The 18,543-nt window shown below is 38.7% G+C and overlaps 2 protein-coding genes across 6 annotated transcripts in view; one reads left to right on the forward strand and one right to left on the reverse strand.

Moving 5' to 3' along the window:
- The window catches only part of TRPC3 (transient receptor potential cation channel subfamily C member 3), a 288,551-nt gene that overhangs the window by 156,774 nt on the left and 113,234 nt on the right, over window positions 1-18,543 (forward strand). The window lies entirely within an intron of this gene.
- Window positions 1-18,543, reverse strand: part of BLTP1 (bridge-like lipid transfer protein family member 1) — a 114,697-nt gene that overhangs the window by 60,592 nt on the left and 35,562 nt on the right. For 3 of the 5 annotated variants that reach the window (XM_061353648.1, XM_061353645.1, XM_061353650.1), the window contains exons 20-32: window positions 14,261-14,488; window positions 13,522-13,662; window positions 10,804-10,980; window positions 8,374-8,502; window positions 7,604-7,723; window positions 5,720-5,997; window positions 4,968-5,218; window positions 4,264-4,522; window positions 3,001-3,844; window positions 2,004-2,074; window positions 1,352-1,525; window positions 922-1,042; window positions 3-149 (exon numbers count right to left, since the gene is read on the reverse strand). In XM_061353648.1, coding sequence (XP_061209632.1) covers window positions 3-149; window positions 922-1,042; window positions 1,352-1,525; window positions 2,004-2,074; window positions 3,001-3,844; window positions 4,264-4,522; window positions 4,968-5,218; window positions 5,720-5,997; window positions 7,604-7,723; window positions 8,374-8,502; window positions 10,804-10,980; window positions 13,522-13,662; window positions 14,261-14,488 — 2,940 coding nt within the window. The remainder of the gene's footprint in view (window positions 1-2; window positions 150-921; window positions 1,043-1,351; window positions 1,526-2,003; window positions 2,075-3,000; window positions 3,845-4,263; window positions 4,523-4,967; window positions 5,219-5,719; window positions 5,998-7,603; window positions 7,724-8,373; window positions 8,503-10,803; window positions 10,981-13,521; window positions 13,663-14,260; window positions 14,489-18,543) is intronic. The other 2 variants (XM_061353647.1, XM_061353649.1) reach the window with 1 other exon arrangement.

The following is an 18,543-nucleotide window of genomic DNA, read 5'->3' on the forward strand; positions in this document are numbered from 1 at the left end:
ACCTTTGGTACAGTAACATTGGCCTGAAGACCTTTAATTGTCACATTATCTTGCTTAAGTGAGAGATTAGTCTGTACTGGTCCATGGTTTGTTGTTCCTGTAGTGGTAGTATCTATTTTTGTTCCTCTAATATCCTGCTTTGAAGATAACTTGCAGAGGGGAAAAAAAACAAAAACCAAACAACAAACCAACCTCATTTATTCTCGCTGAAACTCAGAGCTCCTAAGCTAAAGAGTAACATGATAGTTTATTAGTATTGAAACAGCAAGAGATCCCAACATCATTTAAAGCACAATACCATGATTTCTAGAAAAAGGACTGTAGCACATACAGATATGATAAAGGTCTAGATCTATAAGGGTAGCAATGCCATTCTGCAATAACCTTTCTAATGACCAGATTTCAGCTGAAATTTTAAGTCCTACATATATAAATTATACAGAACAACCTATTATGAAGTAAATAATTATCTCAATAATTGTGAAGTCTAATAAATCGTAAAATATAGATATGGTCATTAACTTAGACAAACTCTTAATTCTGTAGATGCTACCATACAGTTATTTTCAAGCTAAATTAATTTTTTAAGCTATCAGATAAGCTGCATAAAAAACACATGCACTTTCACAAGTTTGTATGAGGTAGAGGAAAGTTCAAACTATCTCCCCAGCTACTGTAAAATAAGAAATGATGTATTGCTGATATGGATATAATACATGAGGAACATCAGTTGTAGTAATTTCTAAGAACAGAATGTATGACCAAAACGCACGTACAGTAGGCACAAAATAAAAATATGTACTCCAAATTAATGTAGCATTTTCCTACATCTCATATAACTGAATTCAATTAAAGCTTTCTTTATTTAAAATATAGAAAACAATATTCCTGCAAATGTTTGTTTCTTGTTCCCTTACTCACATTTTCTGAGAAGCTTGTCTTGCTGTTCTGCACAGCATCTCGAAGAACTTTGCAGTGCAGATCATCAACGATTGCTGCTGGGTGTCGAGTGCTAGCACAATGCACCATTGCTTCTATGTACCTGAGAGAAAACAAGCCCACAACAGACCATTTAAAGATCCAGTTTCACATGATGGAATCATCAATAATGTTTAAATTAACACTATAGAGAAAAAAATAAGCACTGACAGCCATGAAGGGCACTTCACAGGTCAACATAACGTTACTTAGCTTCTTCATGGCAAATACAGAATTACATTCATGAGCCCTACTGTACCATCAGTCACATTATTCAATCCTTTTACCTAAACCTTTGCTGAACAAACCAGCTTTGATTTTGGATGATTTTTAGCATAATTAACACTGCAGTAGTAAAAGTAAAATTAATTACCTATCCAGTGCCTCAGCTACAAGAGGAGTCAGAACTACATCTACAGTTCCTTTTACTTCTACTATTGCTGTTGTCCGTGTCTGGAAGACAGGGTGATCCAAAGTCCATTCTTCTGTTATTGTTTCATCATCTGTATTTTCCGCTGACTTCTTTTCCAAAGGAGTATACGGTGTACTAAACAAGTCAAATACATATTAATAATCTAGGTTTGTAAAAGAAATACAGAAGAGTCCTGGCATCATTTTAGTTTTCATTAAAATGCATATAATGGTAGGTTTCTTCTACCACAATTCTTAGGAAGCACACAAATATAATCCCAGGGAAAGGCGTTTCCCTAGATTCAAGTTCAGCTTCTGCCAATGCAATGACACTTGCCATAAGCATCTCCCAAATTAATTTAAATTAAGTTGCAAATCATAATCTTGAACACAGTACAAGTGAAATCATTTAATGCTTTCTCGGTGTAATTTTTTTCTGACTAAACCCAAACTTTTCATAATAGAACACTGTTCTAAGATATATCTGTACAGAAAACTACTGCTACAAATCAAATTTTGGAAGAGCTAGCAAGAGCCAAATTATTTACCAAGAGTATCAGAAAAATCCTACTCTTAAAAAATATGCTAATAATATTATACGCTATTCAACTTACTTAGATGTTGATCCTGTAAGCTGCATGCCTCTGTCCAGTAATGAACTGGCTGTGAGACCCTGTTTAACAATCTAGAAGTGCAAAGAAAATAAAAAAAAAAAATACCTAAGGAATCTTCAAATAAAGATTCTCTTTACATTTTTTTTTCTAAAAAGAATCTCTCATATGCAGATGCTACAACACTGTATACAGAAATCCCTGGGTTTATTTTTTTAAATGATCTGAGAGATCAGGTTACAAAGTTTTTACATAGATAGTGACAAGTTGCTTTAAAAAAACCTAAACAACTTCAAATACTAATTTATGAAAGATTTGCATGAAATCAAAGCTTTTGCTTCAAAGTAGTAACAGATAAAGTCCAGAGCTTAGACACCTATTTTTATATAATTTCCATTATTTTTCATGCATTATACAATTTTTCACATATTGTATATTTTTCCTCGTATTATATATATTTCATGTATATATTTTTTCATGTATTATATAATTCCCATTATTTTTCATGTACTTCATTTCAGCTTCCTTAAGAATGTATGCTCACATCACATGAGGAAAACAAAAAATGAAAAGCCCAAACATTTACAATCTTTTTTTTTTAATTTGAGCTTCAGTTTTATTTTGAAATAAAGCATTTACTGCCTAGATTATACTTATTGGTATTAAGTGCACTGCTACTGAAGTTGTGTGTAACACAAATTTTAAACAAAATTCAAATAATCCTTCAGCTGCATATCACTCAACAGGCAGTATTTTTAAGTACAATAATGATAATTCAGAAACATATCAACAGAATTCTAACTCCATCTTTTCTGTTCCACAACTTCCCCGCCACATAGCCCCATGATATGAAGTTAGAAATCCAAGGTATTCCTTAACTAAAAGCAAAGAAGTTCCAAACTTCTTATAGCTTTATTTACACATCTGGTGTGCTAATCAGTTTTAAGTGGTATCAAATTCTTATTCCTTTCCCTACTCCTTTTTCCTCCACCTTCCATACCTTAAAAGACGGGACAGAAAGTTGCTCAAAAGAGGATGAACTTTCTTCACTTGTTGGCGTGTCAAGGTCTAAAGGGCGATGTAATGAGGATTTTGAGGTTCTTTTGTTAGTTGGATGCTTTACTGACCAGTTGATCACCTGATACTGTGTAAGGTAATTTTGGTAACATGCCATTACAGGCTGCTGGGAAGTTATTTGCTCACGCTCCACAGTCTTCTCAGATTCCATGACATATATGTTCTCAACATGCTCATCTTCTCCTCCCAGAGCCGAAACAAATGAAGCCTGTGAAGGATGAGTCTTAATTGGCAATGTTTTAACATCTTGACTAATTTCTCCATGGACTGTGCTCGTTAAGGGCCCTTCCACACTGTGATAAATAGACCCTCTACTATATTCAATTTTCTGAGCTTGCTTTTTTCTCTTCTTCCTCCCTGGGTAGGTACCTGGACCTTCATCACTACTTACTGGCTCAAACTCTTCTGCTGCAGAAAAATAAGCTTCACTATCAGCCATTGACATACTGGAATCCATTGAGCGATACTGATGAAATGAATTTGAATCTGCAGATGGAGTATATGGAAAAGAACCAAAGCTCCTCCTTTGCTTTGGGGAGTCCAAGACATTCTCATCACTGCGAGACACATCACTGCTGAACTGCACACCAACAGGAACAGGCTGCTTGTCTCCATAGAAGGCTGCTGTGAGGCTTTTGGTGCTCCCAAGCCGTGTGGAGCACACGGACGCTTGCCGTTTGAGTGGAGATCTCAGGGGAGACTGACCCACAGGTTTTTCCTGGGTGCCAGGGGATGCAGGGCTGCCCCCTGCACCCTCAACAGCAACACTGGAAACAAAATTTAAAGGTTCATTTGCTTATTTTCTTATTAATGATTCACTTGTTTGCATTATAGCAGCTGTCAAACGCTTCAGTGATTCTACTGGCTTTCTATTAACAGAGCAATTATTTCATTAATGCTGATTTCAGACTACATTCTGCCACTTGTTAGTCCACTTTTCTACATAGAGAGGAAGTAAAAATGAACATTAATGGAAAGTACTGTTGTTTCACATACTGAATTTTCTACCCAGATGAGGTAACCAGCCCCATTAGGGATTTAAATTTGTATTCAAACTAGGAAATGCATTTTAGTAGTACCATTAGAAAATAGCCAACACTTTATAAATTGCTGAATGTAAGGTTTTTTTCTGTCATAACATGTTGAAGAGTCAAATTATACTTCCACCTAGACAAAGAGTACTAACCTTCCATGACCATCTTCCCTTTTTGCACCAGACAAGAACTCCTTCTGTCCCAAATGATCCTCAGTAGTTGATGATGGGCTGTCCTTCTCACCTGCAAGCAAGGGGAGTGCAGCACTAGAACTGCTTGTTTCCTCTGAAGACGACGAGGAGCTATGGGAGCGCAGTGGTACTTGTAGGCTCAGATGTTGTACTTTTCTTTCTGTTTCTATACCCATAGATCTGCAATCCCAATCTTTTCTTTTTACACCATTTGCTTTACCTAGGACCAGAAACAGAAAAATTGAACATCTGGCAACACAACTGCAATTGTCTCTTCCCTGCCCACTGAAATAAAAATCTGTGTTAAATAAAAGCCCTAGTTTTGAAATGCATACACATTCTAGCATGCTGTACTAACAAAACTGAATAAAATAATATCAGCAAAACATCAGATTGTCTTGGTAGACTGCTTTATATTTAAGTAGAACAGATGCAACTTAAAAACTTCTAACTCAGAAAGCAGTCACATGTTAATATAAAAGTTCCATATATGAAAGTGACTGTCTGCTCTTAGAAAGGCCCATACCACTACACAAGTTCTTCTTACACAATAGCACAAGTACTAGTCATTAACCAGAACTAGAAAGACTGTAAACACTAACGTGCAGTTAAGAAAATAGCTTCTAGGCAAAATCAAGTAAAATTACAGTACGATGCATTCTCACCATCTAAAATTTTAGGAATCTCCTTTGTAATGATCCATTCTCCTGGCTGCAGTAAAGACTGTCCATAAAACATATCAGATTCTGCACTTGTACTTGAGAAAGCAGAGCTGCTTGAAGGTGTCAGTTCCTCAAGTCTGAAAAAATCTAGTCCTGTTAATGTGCCACCAAAGAATCGACAACCACCAAGACAGCCACACTTGTTCTTGCTTCTCTTGTTCCTCAAATTATCATCGGGCCACAAAAACCACAACCTGTACAAACACAGAAGAACAGAAAATGAAAACATGACCATGTCACCCTTAGTACATATAAATTCAGTGACAACAAGATTAAAAAAATATCCCTCTCTTCTACGTGAACTCCTGTTTCACCTAGCATGAAATGAGTAAGATTTGTATCTGAAACACAGATGTCAGACACAAAATGAAGCAGCAGCTTCACAAAGGAGCAAATCACAAATGTATACGCAATTCTCAGGCAACCATGCTCAGGCAGAGATTATGTCCACCTGCCATAACACATGCTTTCTCTCCGCAGATGCAAGCACTGCAAACACACTCCAAACTGGTGTAATGTTACTTATGCCAGAGGCAACTGCTCTTTGGGAGACACACAAATCATAGTCACACCAGGCATCTTGCTCACAGCTGCTCATCAGCTTGCTTAGAACTCTTTAAGCCTGTTTTCAGTGCAGCCTCAGGACAAAAGACAAATTTGATTATTCCCACCTCTCCCTGATCATCTTCTCTTACCTCTTAGTTCGGTTATCATGTGTTTCTAAGAAATGTCTCTGCACTTCATGTTTAGTAGGATGATCTGCAGCCAAAGCCATGTCAGCAGTGATAAGCCCCAAGTTGACAGAGCCAGCTTCCAGCCAATATGCCCTTCTTAATATCGGCTGAAGACCAGTTCTGCAATTGTTCACCTGCTCAACATACTGTCTCAGTTGAAAATCTTGAACAGCAGCACTTACACCTGCTCCAACAGACTGGTTGTGGAGGTTGCAGTTTGCAATACGTATAGCACCCATCTGAAAATGTGATTTAAAACATGAACTCTGATCAGCCATGAGTGAAACAGAGAAAGGGTAGCCTCAAACCAGTTAACACACCACCTGCTACATTCCAGGAAGATCTCAGTAAACTGTTCTCTCAAAAAAACCCCAGAGAACCAGGTTTATATGCAAGCATATGCACACACACAAAAGGCAGCAAGCTTAAAAATCAGCTTTAGCCAGTTTTGAATTACGAAAAACTCTATTTAGGAGTCTCCTTTTGTAAAGTGATCAAAAAAGAAAGCTCAACTTTGGACAGGTGCTGTAATGAATGCTTAAAAAAATTAAACCATCATTAAAGTCTTCACTGCCATCTAAAAACCAATAAATTGGAAACTTTCAAAATCAGATATCTTGAGTTTATATGGTTTGTATCATTATATTTCCTTAGACTAAAACACTGATTACATACTTCGAATAAAAAAAGCCATATTAACACTACAATTAATAAATACCTCTGTGAGACTGCCATGTAAAACACTGCAAAACTCAAGAAATTCCACATTCTAAATCTTAACCAAGATCCACATGAATTGTGTTGTAGTAGTCCCTAGGCAATAACACTCTATTTCTTGTATTGGCATTAACTCAAGTAGTTTTGGTGAACCAAACAGGAGCCTGCATCTCACCTATTAAAGTACTGGCTGGAGCCAACCCTCTCCAAAGATAAACCAAAAGTTGTTGCTTTATTCCTGCGCCTACTTGTGGAAACTGGTCACTGTACAAATAACCCAACTGCCCATACAGTATTTATCTTCCCCAACACTGCTGTACACTAATAAAAGGCGGCATAGCCCTGCCTGTTAGATTCTTGCTCATAATGTGAAGCTGTCCCCAAAACCTTACATGTTAAAGCTACATTTTGCAGCCAAACTTATTAATGGACAGCACAACTACTAGTCTCCTGTACCACCATAGCATTTTTCTGTTGTTACCATAACTCAATTGTCTCAACTTACATTTTGCTACATTGAGTAAATTATTCAAATTTTCTTTTGTATGATAGGATATCAGAGAGAATATCAGCTCCTCTCTGCTTATTGTGTTTTGAACAGAGGATACAGAATGCAGTATTCTAGATTCAGTTAGGCAGTGCCCCTAATACTTCTCCCATCTCTACTAAAGATGTATCTTAATTCAAACAGCTGTATCACATAAGAAGGTTGGGAGCTATCAAGCATCAACTTGTACAAAATCCCTATCAATCATTTCCAGTTGCTGGGTTACTAACTCACAGCACAGGTTCTTATAAGCTCTCAAGTACAGACACTGACATTTATACTGCCTAGTGTTTTCTCACATTTTTTACACCAGTCCTGCAGCTTCCACTCTTATTTTGGCAGGCATCCACTCCTCCTTACCATTTGCCAAAATCATTAATGGAATTACCAAGCAAAAGCCAAACTGACCTACTCCTGGCCCAGTTCAAGCCAACTTTTTATCATCTGAAGTTTCAACAGATTTGTTTAGTCCATTGCGTGTAAGCAAGCAATAAATTCAGATAACTATTCTATTAAAAAAATACAAAGAACTCTATTGACAAAGAAATATTTTAATTGATGTTAAGATAAATTATTTTTACCTTTATATTGGTGGCACAGCCGTGTTCTACCACATACAGATCTGCTCCATCCATGGCTAAGCGTGTCATAGTGTACTTTAAGTCATCAGATGTCAGGCATGGCCCAGGGACACAGTTCATCTGAAGGAAAAGGAAAAAAAAAAAATAAAAGGTAGTGTATGGAACTGTAAGTTGTCTGCCTAAGTCTTCCACCAAAGAAAGTTTTTATCAACAGAGAATATGTGTTGAAAAATTACCACAGAAATATGCTAAGAGCACAAGGGGAAGTATGGCCTTTTCTTCTTAAAGAACACTGGAGTATGCCTTTTGGTTTGTACCTGTCACAGTAAGGTAAAACACTAGGCATCACTTCTATGAATACCATTTTTCAAAGTAAATCATAGAACACGAAAACACTGTGCATCTCCTTGGGAAAATCCAGAGAATCACTTTTCTTTCTAAAACATGATTAGATAAGATTTCACAAAGGGAACATCCAATCTTACTATATACTCCATGTTTCTTTAGAACCTTAAGGCTGGATTTCTAAACTGTTCCAAAGAACAGTTTTTATGCACAGATACAGACTGGGCTGAGACTGGATTAAAAGAAGCCCTGAACAGAAAGACTTGGATGTACTGGTCCATGAGAAGCTCAGCATGACCCAGCAATGTGCACCTGCAGCCCAGAAACCAACCATGTCCTGGGTTGGTCCCTTCCAGTACGAAACATTCTACTATTCTATGAACCTGTGCAAACAGAGCAAGCAATTAAGACAGGTGAAAGGTTACCTTAGAGTCACAAAACCGACGATCAATTCCATGCTGGCACATTATTACAGATTTTGGCCTTTCCAGTTCAAACTCCCGGCACACCACGTGAAAGACAAAGGTCTGCCCCCATTCCAGGAGACATGTAAGCTGTGCACAAATAACAACACATTGTCCAATAGTAAGTACACAAAATGAACTTTCAGTATTCCACAGAGGACTCAATGAACATTACCAAATGTTGGGAGCAGGAATAAAAACAAATAAAAGACTCCACCATAACATTCTGGCTGCATTACCTTGCCTATACACAGTCTATTTCCTGTTACTCAAGACTAATTTTTATTTGTGTCTGGGCCACAACATGCAAGTCTGTAGTTTTTCATGGAAAACACTGCGACATAAAACAATTTCCTAATTATTCCTTAATGTAACAAGAAAGCTTTGCTATTACAGTCAACTAAGAACTTCATTGTAAAGACAGAGCTCCCCTTAATTTACCTTAAAAAATACTTGGAAATATTCTATACCACAAATTAAATGCCAAACTTCCTTGTACATAATTAACAAAGTTACATTTAGAGAGCACATGAGGAAACTGTCTAAAAGAACACTGCTGAATCTCCCTAGACCTAGTCATTAGACTACTGTTGAATTAAGTCTTATATAGTTGGCTCATTCATAAAGGAAATGATTCATGACTGTCTGCCTCTATTGGGAGAGAGAAATGGGTTTTCTTTGGCTAGCCAAAGGAAAGGGCACTTAAAATCATCAGCAATTTAAATAGAATTTAATATAGCTGTGACTGAGAGCACAAAACCTCTCCTCCTCCCTTTGGTGTTCTCCCTTCACAGATTCTTGCAATACATCAACAGTATTGGAGGGAAAAAAGCCAATGACCCTGAAACAGCAAATTCAAGTTCTGCTCCACAGCAGTGCTAGCAACAAAAAAAAATCCTGTATGAAGCACACAACTGAGAATGCCTTTGTAGCGGAAGAAAAGCTTTAAGTTGCATTAAGCATTTAAAAATGTTCTCTAACCTTAGAGTACTTTGAATCAAGTAGGTTTGATTTTGAAGCATAGAGCAGCGGAGTAAATACTATAGCTTATTTAAATCAGTGGTAGCATTTTGGGAAATACTGCCACAGAAGTCTATATGTAGCATAAAAATGTATCTGGAGTCTATTCTTTAGATTTACTGAAATTACTTGTATGCCTTTCTTTGGTTTTATTTGCTGCAGAAGTCTCATAACAAAATACATGTTTAATCCCAGAAAATAACTCCAGTTTCTAGAGGAATATGACAATGTAGAAGATGTGTGGAACAAATAAACCAAAGAGTAACTACTAAACAAAATTTGTGTACTTTTCTCATGTCTCAGAATACACTGACAAAGCAATATTTTTTAAAGATTTGGCAGCCTGCACCACAAATAGATCAAACTGATCTGCCTATTGTGTACTTTATTACATCTAGAAAAATAAAAGTAACATAAATGGCAAAACTAAAAGGAACTAGTGCTAAGTCTGACCTAAGAAAATCCAATACTGTGAAAGAAAACAACTGAATTTCTGCAGTGAGCAGCATGACTGAGCTACCACCTACTCTCCTGAGACACGCCCATACTATACTCCCACAAATGATCTCATTTAACTCCTTCTTTAAAATGTGCTTTGTCCATAGCTTTCTATAGAAAGGCAGAACTTTATCTGCAAAGTAAATTCTCACCAGATGCTCAACTTGATATCCTTATTGCTGGCAGCATCCCTTCATGCAAATGCCTACATATATCCAAGAACCTTACAGCTGAGGGATATCAAATTGCCTTTCAGATTGCAATCAAAACTGAATGTGTCCTTCCCAGAGAGTTACCCAGCAGGGGTAACAAACCTACATCTCCAGAAGTCATCATTACAAGATAAAAGTAACCTGAGAGAACGTCACAGACAACTAAGTCATCTCTTACTTAAAACTTTTGAACGGATTTTACTTTGTCCTCTTCACCAGGTTACCTAGTTTATGGCTGAAGGCATCTCAAAACACCTTCTCTATTTACACATTAAACCTGCTTAAAAGTGTCTGTAGATACTGTGGTTGCCTTTCTAATCAGGAGTAAAGTACATTAACATACAAAGATGTAGCACACCTGTCTACATGCAGCGACAAGTGTTCACTACTGATTTGACCAGTTACATCACCCTTTCAAATTCTTATATAACACTAGCCACTGTTACACCTAGATTGACGGTGAATATCAGATTAAGCTCTTTGGCCATCTTCTATCCATTTATAGAAATTATTAATTTTCAAACTATAAAATTAAGGCTACATAAGGCAGAAATGCATTCAAATTCAGCTGAGATCATGTGCTTTCCAAAAATCAGTGCTACCCCAGTTTTGCAAGAAAGAAGAAAGGTAATATATTGAATTGAATAGCTTCTAGTGGTACCTGTGGTGCTGTAACTTTGGCTGTGAGACTTCCAGCCTGTACATCTATAAGCCACGCATATTCTAAAGTATCACTTCCAAGAGGCAGACCTTCTGCTGAAAACATCGCATGAGCACGCAACTGCAGACCTGACAGGCTGATATGGCCCTCCCGAAGAACTTCATCCACTGCAGGTCGCTGTTAAAGACAAGGAAGTTTAAGTTAAGATTTACAAAGAACACATCAATACAAAGTGCAAAAACTGTGTAACCACAGATAGCTGATTACACATTCACCTTCACCTCTTAAATCCTATTGACTTCTGGACGCTGGACAGCCTCAAGACTTCTCAGCATTACCCACACAACAACATTTATGCAAATCTTAGGATTTGTTGCAAGAGAAGTTTACCTAACCTAAGTTTGTTTAAATTTTTAGCAGCCATCATAAACAACCTCCACTTAGTGAAATCCACAGTGACATCTAGACACCATCTGTTAAATATTACAGCAATAAAATATAACAAATGAATTGAAAAACATGCTTAACAATGGAAGTGATCAAAAGCATAAAAACCATGACTTATGAAAGTTTGCTACTATCAGAAAGTTGACACACTATATAAAAATAAAAAGAACATGATTGTAATACTTTTCAAAAGAATATTACTCCAACAGCCAGAGAAATAAATGAAAAGATACATACACAAGCACAGACATACACCAGAAGTTTGTGACTGCATGGAGCTAAGCTGTGAATTAAAGCCAGGAAGTAAACAGCTAAACTCTTTCATTCAGTTTTTCCAACTTGTTATCTTGCCTGGTTTGGTTTTCACTGTCAGCAAACCCTCAGGAGTTGCTTAATTAAGTAAAAACAATACCCCATTCTTTTGATATCACCAGTGACCTATGTCTCAGTTCAGAAGCTATTTCACATCAACATAAATGGGAAGCATAAAGCAATGGTACTTGCCCAACTAGGCAGAGCAACCGTTCCTGTTCTCTATGTATTACTACTGTAAGATTCCCACTTTAAGATTGAATTGGGAAATAGCAAACAGCATTTTTGAGATACGTACTGTGAGTAAAGGGTGAATTTATTAAAACACAAAATAATAGTGTTTCCAACACTAAATGGAAAGAATTAATACCAGTCAAACACTAGGCAGCAGTAACACACATAACTGATCAAAACTTTCTTCACAGTATTTTTAAAAACATGCTCTGCATTTTTATTATTTCCACCAAAAGAAGTTTCAAGGCAGAAGTCTTATTTGTCTGAATCAAAATAAATCCAACCAAACAGAGCATATAAAACCTAAGGCAAGATATATAACCACAGTGTTACTAAGTCTGAACTGCAAGAATACTGAAGAAAAATCATGCAATAAGTCATGACTGGGAAATCAAATAATAATTAAAAAAAAAGTTTTGCCTGCAACCTCATTTCTGCTTCTTTATACATATTGACTGCAATATAATAATTAAGTTACAGTTTTGAAAAACATTTAAGGGTCTCATTCAGTGCCCAAAACAAACTGTATTCTTAAATAAGCAGCTATTCAAATGCTTGGATACCTCATAGCATAAAGAAACAAACCAAAAAATACAAAAAACTTCCAGCAGATCTGTACCCAGCAGATCCAGTTCCAACGTAACTGGAAATTTAGAAAATGCAGTTTTTCATCATATAAAGGTTTGTATGTTCAACCTGTAACTGTCATCAGTGTCAACTGCACCTTCCAATAACTTCATTTAGTTGAAAAACAAGCCCTACAATCCAGATCCTTAGCTCTTGACAAAAGCTATGAAGAAAACAGACTTTTCTCTGCCACCTTGCTCTCAGTACATCCAATTTCTGCAGCTATCTCAAAAGCCAACTCTATTAAACCCATATAGATTATGCATCTGCAATTCCTGTGACATCACACCATCACTTTCTTCAGACTGCTGCTGAAGACAACTGCAGCATTGCAACAAAACCCAAGATGTGTAAATTCTACATTCTCACTTAGAATTTCCTCTTTACTAATCAAAAGTCGACAGAATAACATCTCAAAAACATAAGGGCTAATGTCGAACTTCCTAAGATCGCAGAATCAAGCAGGTTGGAAAAGACCTTTAAGATCATCAAGTCCAACCATTCCCCAGCACTGCCAAGTCCATCACTAAATCATGTCACTAAGGGCCTCCTCTATACCGTTTGTGAACACTTCATGGACACTGACTCCACCACTTCCCTGGACAGTCTGTTCCAATACCTGATCACTCTCTCTCACCTCACAACAAGAAATTGTTTCTAATCTCTGTCATATAACTTTTTGCCATCAAGGAAGTTCATTGCTTCTGATTCCTTTATCTGTTAGTCTACAGTCACTGGTTATATACTAAAGGTATTCTGTGCTTGTGGCACAAATTTGGAAAGACTAAGCAAGCATGAACCAAATCTTTCATTAGCTTACTGACACAAGAGTAAAAAAAAATAGGGTGACATATATCTTCATCCACATACAGTATTCCAGTTTTCAGACACTGTAAGGTGCATAAAATGATTTCATATAGGCCATCAGCAGCAATGTATTTCAGGACACAGCAATTGAAAACAATATGGTCTGTAAGGCACAGTAAGTATCATTGCTTTTAATGAAACTAATATGTGCATAAACAAAGACAATTTTAAGATCATGTCAACTTCCATAACAGAGAAACACACACACTCAAACACGTAAAACCAACTTACTACCTGATAGTTGTCATTCAGAAACAAATTCACTGGAGATAGCACAAGTTGAAGCATTGTTTCCCTAAATCCTTTCTTCATCTCAAAACACAACCTTTCCAAGAAAGCTGTAGGGCACTCAGGACCATCTGGACTGCAATGCTAAAATAAAAATTAAAAACATCATTTGCAGAAACTGAAAACTCACAACATGGCTGAAATTTTAAGATTAGAAGCAAACCTGTGAGCAGGAAGCATACTAATTCTCCTCCAAGTGGATACTTCAAAAGAAGCATGTGCAACTTCAAAAGCCTTCCAACAATTTCATAACCAGCAATTCAAACCCATTTGGGCAAACCCAACTTATTTTATCTGGGTTCTTACTCCCAGGGATTCCTCAGAATGCAGGTGCACAGAGCAGAATGCACCATTAGGAGACAGTCTTGCTAATTTGCAGATTAATCATAATGGTCCATCAAAAATATCATACCAATCAAGTTTACTGAATAAAAATCATGTTAAAAGTTATCCAGTTCTGCCTCCCAGAAAAGCAAAATAAGTTATATCTCAAATTGATTCAGATAGCCACAGTTTTAGTAGAAAGTATACACACGCTGTGGTAGGCACCACCCTAACTTCATGTTCCAGGGAGTTAAATTTAACTCTGGATTATAAAACTAGAGGAAGAGGAAGAAAAAAAAACAAAACAAAACAACACCAAACCATGAAGGAAATTATTTTAATATTCTAAAGTACTTACCACTGGTAGTCGCCCATGTACTTTGTACAGATTCACAAGCACAGTGATATCCCACGGGCGTAAAGTAAGTGGGTGAACTGGTTTGACTGAACTTTCATTTTCTTTTTTGTCATTCTCAACTCCAACAGCTGTCCATCCAGAGCTCGAAGACGTTGACAGTGACAAAACAGGGCTCGAAATAACTTCTTCAAAATCAGTGTACATGTCATCTTCTCCAAAATAATTTTCCTAGGAAAAAGAACCATTATGACCATAAGGAAAACAAAGCAAAAACATATAGGCAATGTAATGAAATACAAATCCAATCTTTCTATATTAGTCCTCCCTAAAATAAGCAGCATAGCTACAACCTACAACTGAGGAAACATACATACTTACATTTTTAAAATACATACTTATTATACATACGTATATTAATGAAAAATTGTTACCTTAAATAAGCATCTCAGTAGTTCTCAAAGTACTGATATTCTACGTGCATGCAATACCAATAAGTATTCTGAAATACTACTATGGACATTTTAAAACAGATTTTGTGCTTTTAGAGAACTTTGAGAGCAATAAGACAAAACACATCCTGCAGGATGCTACTCTCATCCAACCTTCTGAAATTAGCAGGTTTCAACATCATAAACATGCTCACAAAGTATTAGTTTATATAAATTTCTCCCCTTGGGTCTAAAACCGGCCTGGTTTCTAAGTTAATTCCGTGCAATTATCTAAGAGCAAAGTAACGAAGTAACTTTGCCAAATCCTACTGGAAACAGAAAATTCATTGATAATTTAAAAAAACCCCAAATCAACAACAAACAAACAAACAAAATATCAACTTCCTGATTTAAGTTCATCAGGAACACATTTCTGATAATTTGTCACCTCCTCACCGCCGGGGGGGGGGGGGGGAAAAAAAAAAACAAACGAGCATCTCTCCAGAAGAATTTCCTGAATGATGCAGGTTATCTTTTCTTATTAATTCAGTACGTGGGAAGTGCTGGGGATTAAACATTCTATGAAGCAAAATCCTTTCTGACCAAAGAGAAACATGGTACGGCCTGGCACAAGCAATCCAGTAGGTTCCTTGACTGTGTGGAAGACAACTTCCTCCTGCAAGTAATAGAGGAGCTGACAAGGAGAGGTGCCAAGCTTGAGCTTGTGCTCACCAACAGGGAAGGGTTCATTGGAAATGTAACGATCCAGGGCAGCGCTGGATGCAGCGATCATGAGATGGTCAAATTTGAGATCCTCAGGACAGTGAGAAGTGCGTACAGCAAGCTCACTGCCCTGGACTTCAAAAGAGCAGACTTTGGCCTCTTCAGGAACCTGCTTAGTAAGGTTCCATGGGATTAAGCCCTAGAGGGCAGGGGGGCCCAAGACTCTTGGTTGATATTCAAGGATCACCTTCTGCAAGCTCAGGAGTGTTGCATCTCAACTAGAAGGAAGTGCAGCAGGAGGGCCAGGAGACCTCCTTGGATGCATAACCAGTTGCTGAAGAAAATTCAAGGGAAAAAAGAGGCTTATAATAGGTGGAAGCAAGGAAAGGCCTGGGAAGAGTACAGGGATGTTGTCTGGGAAGCTAGGGACCAGGTTAGGAAAGCTAAGGCCCAGTTAGAATTAAACTTGGCTAGGGATGTTAAGGATAACAGGAAGGGATTCTATAGGTACGTAGCAAATAAAAAACAGACTAGGGAGAATGTAGGCCCCCTCTGGAAGCTCTCGGGAGAACTAGCTACATAGGATTTGGAGAAGGCTGAGGTTCTGAATGACTTCTTTGCCTTGGTCTTCACTGGCAAAGGCTCTGACTGCACCACCCAAGTCTTGGAAGGCAGATGCAGGGACTGTGAGAATGAAGACCTTGGGCCCACTGTAGGAGAGGAACTGGTTCGAGGCCATCTTAAGAACCTGAACATGCACAAGTCCATGGGACCTGATGGAATCCATCTGCAGGTCCTGAAGGAGCTGGCAAATGAAGTTGCTAAGCCGTTGGCCATCATATTCGAAAAATCACGGCAGTCAGGTGAAGTTCCTGATGACAGGAAAAAAGGAAACATAACCCCCATTTTCAAGAAGGGGAAAACGGATGACCTGGGGAATTACAGACCAGTCACTCTCACCTCTGTGCCTGGCAAAATCTTGGAGCAGACTCTCCTGGAAGCCATGCTAAGGCACATAAAAAAAACAAGGTGCTTGGTGACAGTCAGCATGGATTCACTAAGGGGAAATCCTGCCTGACCAGTTTGGTGGCCTTCTATGATGGGGCTACAGAACTGATGGAGAGCAGTAAAGCAGTTGATGTCATCTACCTGGACTTGTGCAAAGCATTCGACACTGCCCCACATGACATCCTTGTCTCTAAATTGGAGACATCAATTTGATGGATGGACCACTCAGTGGATAAAGAACTGGCTGGATGGCTGCACACAAAGAGTTGTGGTCAATGGCTCAATGTCCAGCTGGAGACCAGTAATGAGTGGTGTCCCTCAGGCATTGGTGTTGGGACTGGTCTTGTTTAACATCTTCGTCACTGGACAGTGGGATTGAGTGCGCCCGCCCTCAGCAAGTTTGCCGATGACACCAAGCTGTGTGGTTCGGTTGATACGCTGGAGGGAAGGAATGCCATCCAGAGGGACCTTGACACGCTTGTGAGGTGGGCTGATGCCAACCTTATGAAGTTGAACCATGCCAAGTGCAAGGCCCTACCCCTTGGTAGGAGCAATCCCAGGCACAGATACAGGCTTGGCAAAGAAGAGATTCAGAGCAGCCCTGTGGAGAAGGACTTGGGGGTGCTGGTCGATTAGAAAACTAATATAAGTTCAGTGTGTGCTCACAGCCCAGAAAGCCAACCGTATCCTGGGCTGCATCAAAAGGAGCGTGACCAGCAGGTCAAAGGAGGTGATCCTGCCCCTCTACTCTGCTCTTGTGAGACCTCACTAGGAGTATTGTGTGCAGTTCAGGTGTCCTCAACATAAAAAGGACATGGAACTGTTGGAACAAGTCCAGAGGAGGGCCACGAGGATGATCAGGGGACTGGAGCACCTCCCATATGAAGACAGGCTGAGGAAGTTGGGGCTGTTCAGACTGGAGAAGAGAAGGCTGTGTGGAGACCTCATAGCAGCCTTCCAGTATCTGAAGGGGGCCTATAGGGATGCTGGGGAGGGACTCCTCATTAGGGACTGTAGTGACAGGACAAGGGGTAAGGAGTTAAAACTTAAACAGAGGAAGTTTAGATTGGATATAAGGAGGAAATCCTTTCCTGTTAGGCTGGTGAGGCACTGGAATGGGTTGCCCAGGGATGCTGTGGATGCTCCATCCCTGGCAGTGGATGCTCCATCCCTGGCAGTGTTCAAGGCCACGGTGGACGAAGCCTTGGGTGAGATGGTTTAGTGTGAGGTGTCCCTGCCCATGGCAGGGGGGGTTGGAGCTAGATGATCTTAAGGTCCTTTCCAACCTTAAGTATTCTATGATTCTATGATTCTACTTCATTCGTTTTTAGAAAGTAATTCAGTTTCTCAGCCTCTCATGTTGACAGAAATATTCCAACTACTACAAGCTCCACTGGTGATTTGTGAGATGCAGATAAATGAGTACTAGACAGAACATTGAACTGAAATAGATTCAAATCTTACGAATTTTCTTGCTCTCCTCCTTCCTTTTCTTTCCTGTTAGGGTGGTGAGGCACTGGAACAAGTTGCCCAAGAAGGCTGTGAATGCTCCATCCCTAGCAGTGTTGAAGGCCAGCTTGGATGAGGCCTTAGGTGATATGGTTTAGAGCAAGGTGTCCCTGCCCATAGCAGGGGGGTTGGAACTTGATGACCTTAAGGTCCTTTCCAACCCTAACTATTCTATGATTCTATGCCTTGTTTTCTAAATCTTCTCTGCTCTTTTGTAAGTACAAGTCTGCAGCACAAGCAAGCAAAGAGGAAGTGTACAAGGAAAAATAAGCAACTAGGAGTACCCATGTCCTTGAAAAAGGTCTGTGGAAATGGGAGGCTCATTATCAGCTTGGGAATAACAACTCCTGTGACATAAAATTATACCATCTAGTACTGAGTCTCTGAAGTATTCTTACTGTTACTGCATATGAATTAAGCATTGCTCTGTGGCCAAATCAAAAAACCCTCAGAAGTTAAGCAAAGCTTATTTGCTCTGCTTTTCAGCAAAGCGAAAGGTTATAACACAGACTTTGAAATATTTTTTATAAGGCAGACCCAGCAGAGGGTGCTAAGAATTTCAGTAACTAACTCCTGGTACCTTCTCATGGGGAGGCAAGGACCTATAAAACACTC

This window comes from Neopsephotus bourkii, unplaced genomic scaffold (assembly GCF_033783945.1).
Source record: "Neopsephotus bourkii isolate Nb327-2 ecotype Australia unplaced genomic scaffold, CSIRO-AGI_Nbou_v1 NB_690, whole genome shotgun sequence".
Classification (NCBI taxonomy): Eukaryota; Metazoa; Chordata; class Aves; order Psittaciformes; family Psittacidae; genus Neopsephotus; species Neopsephotus bourkii.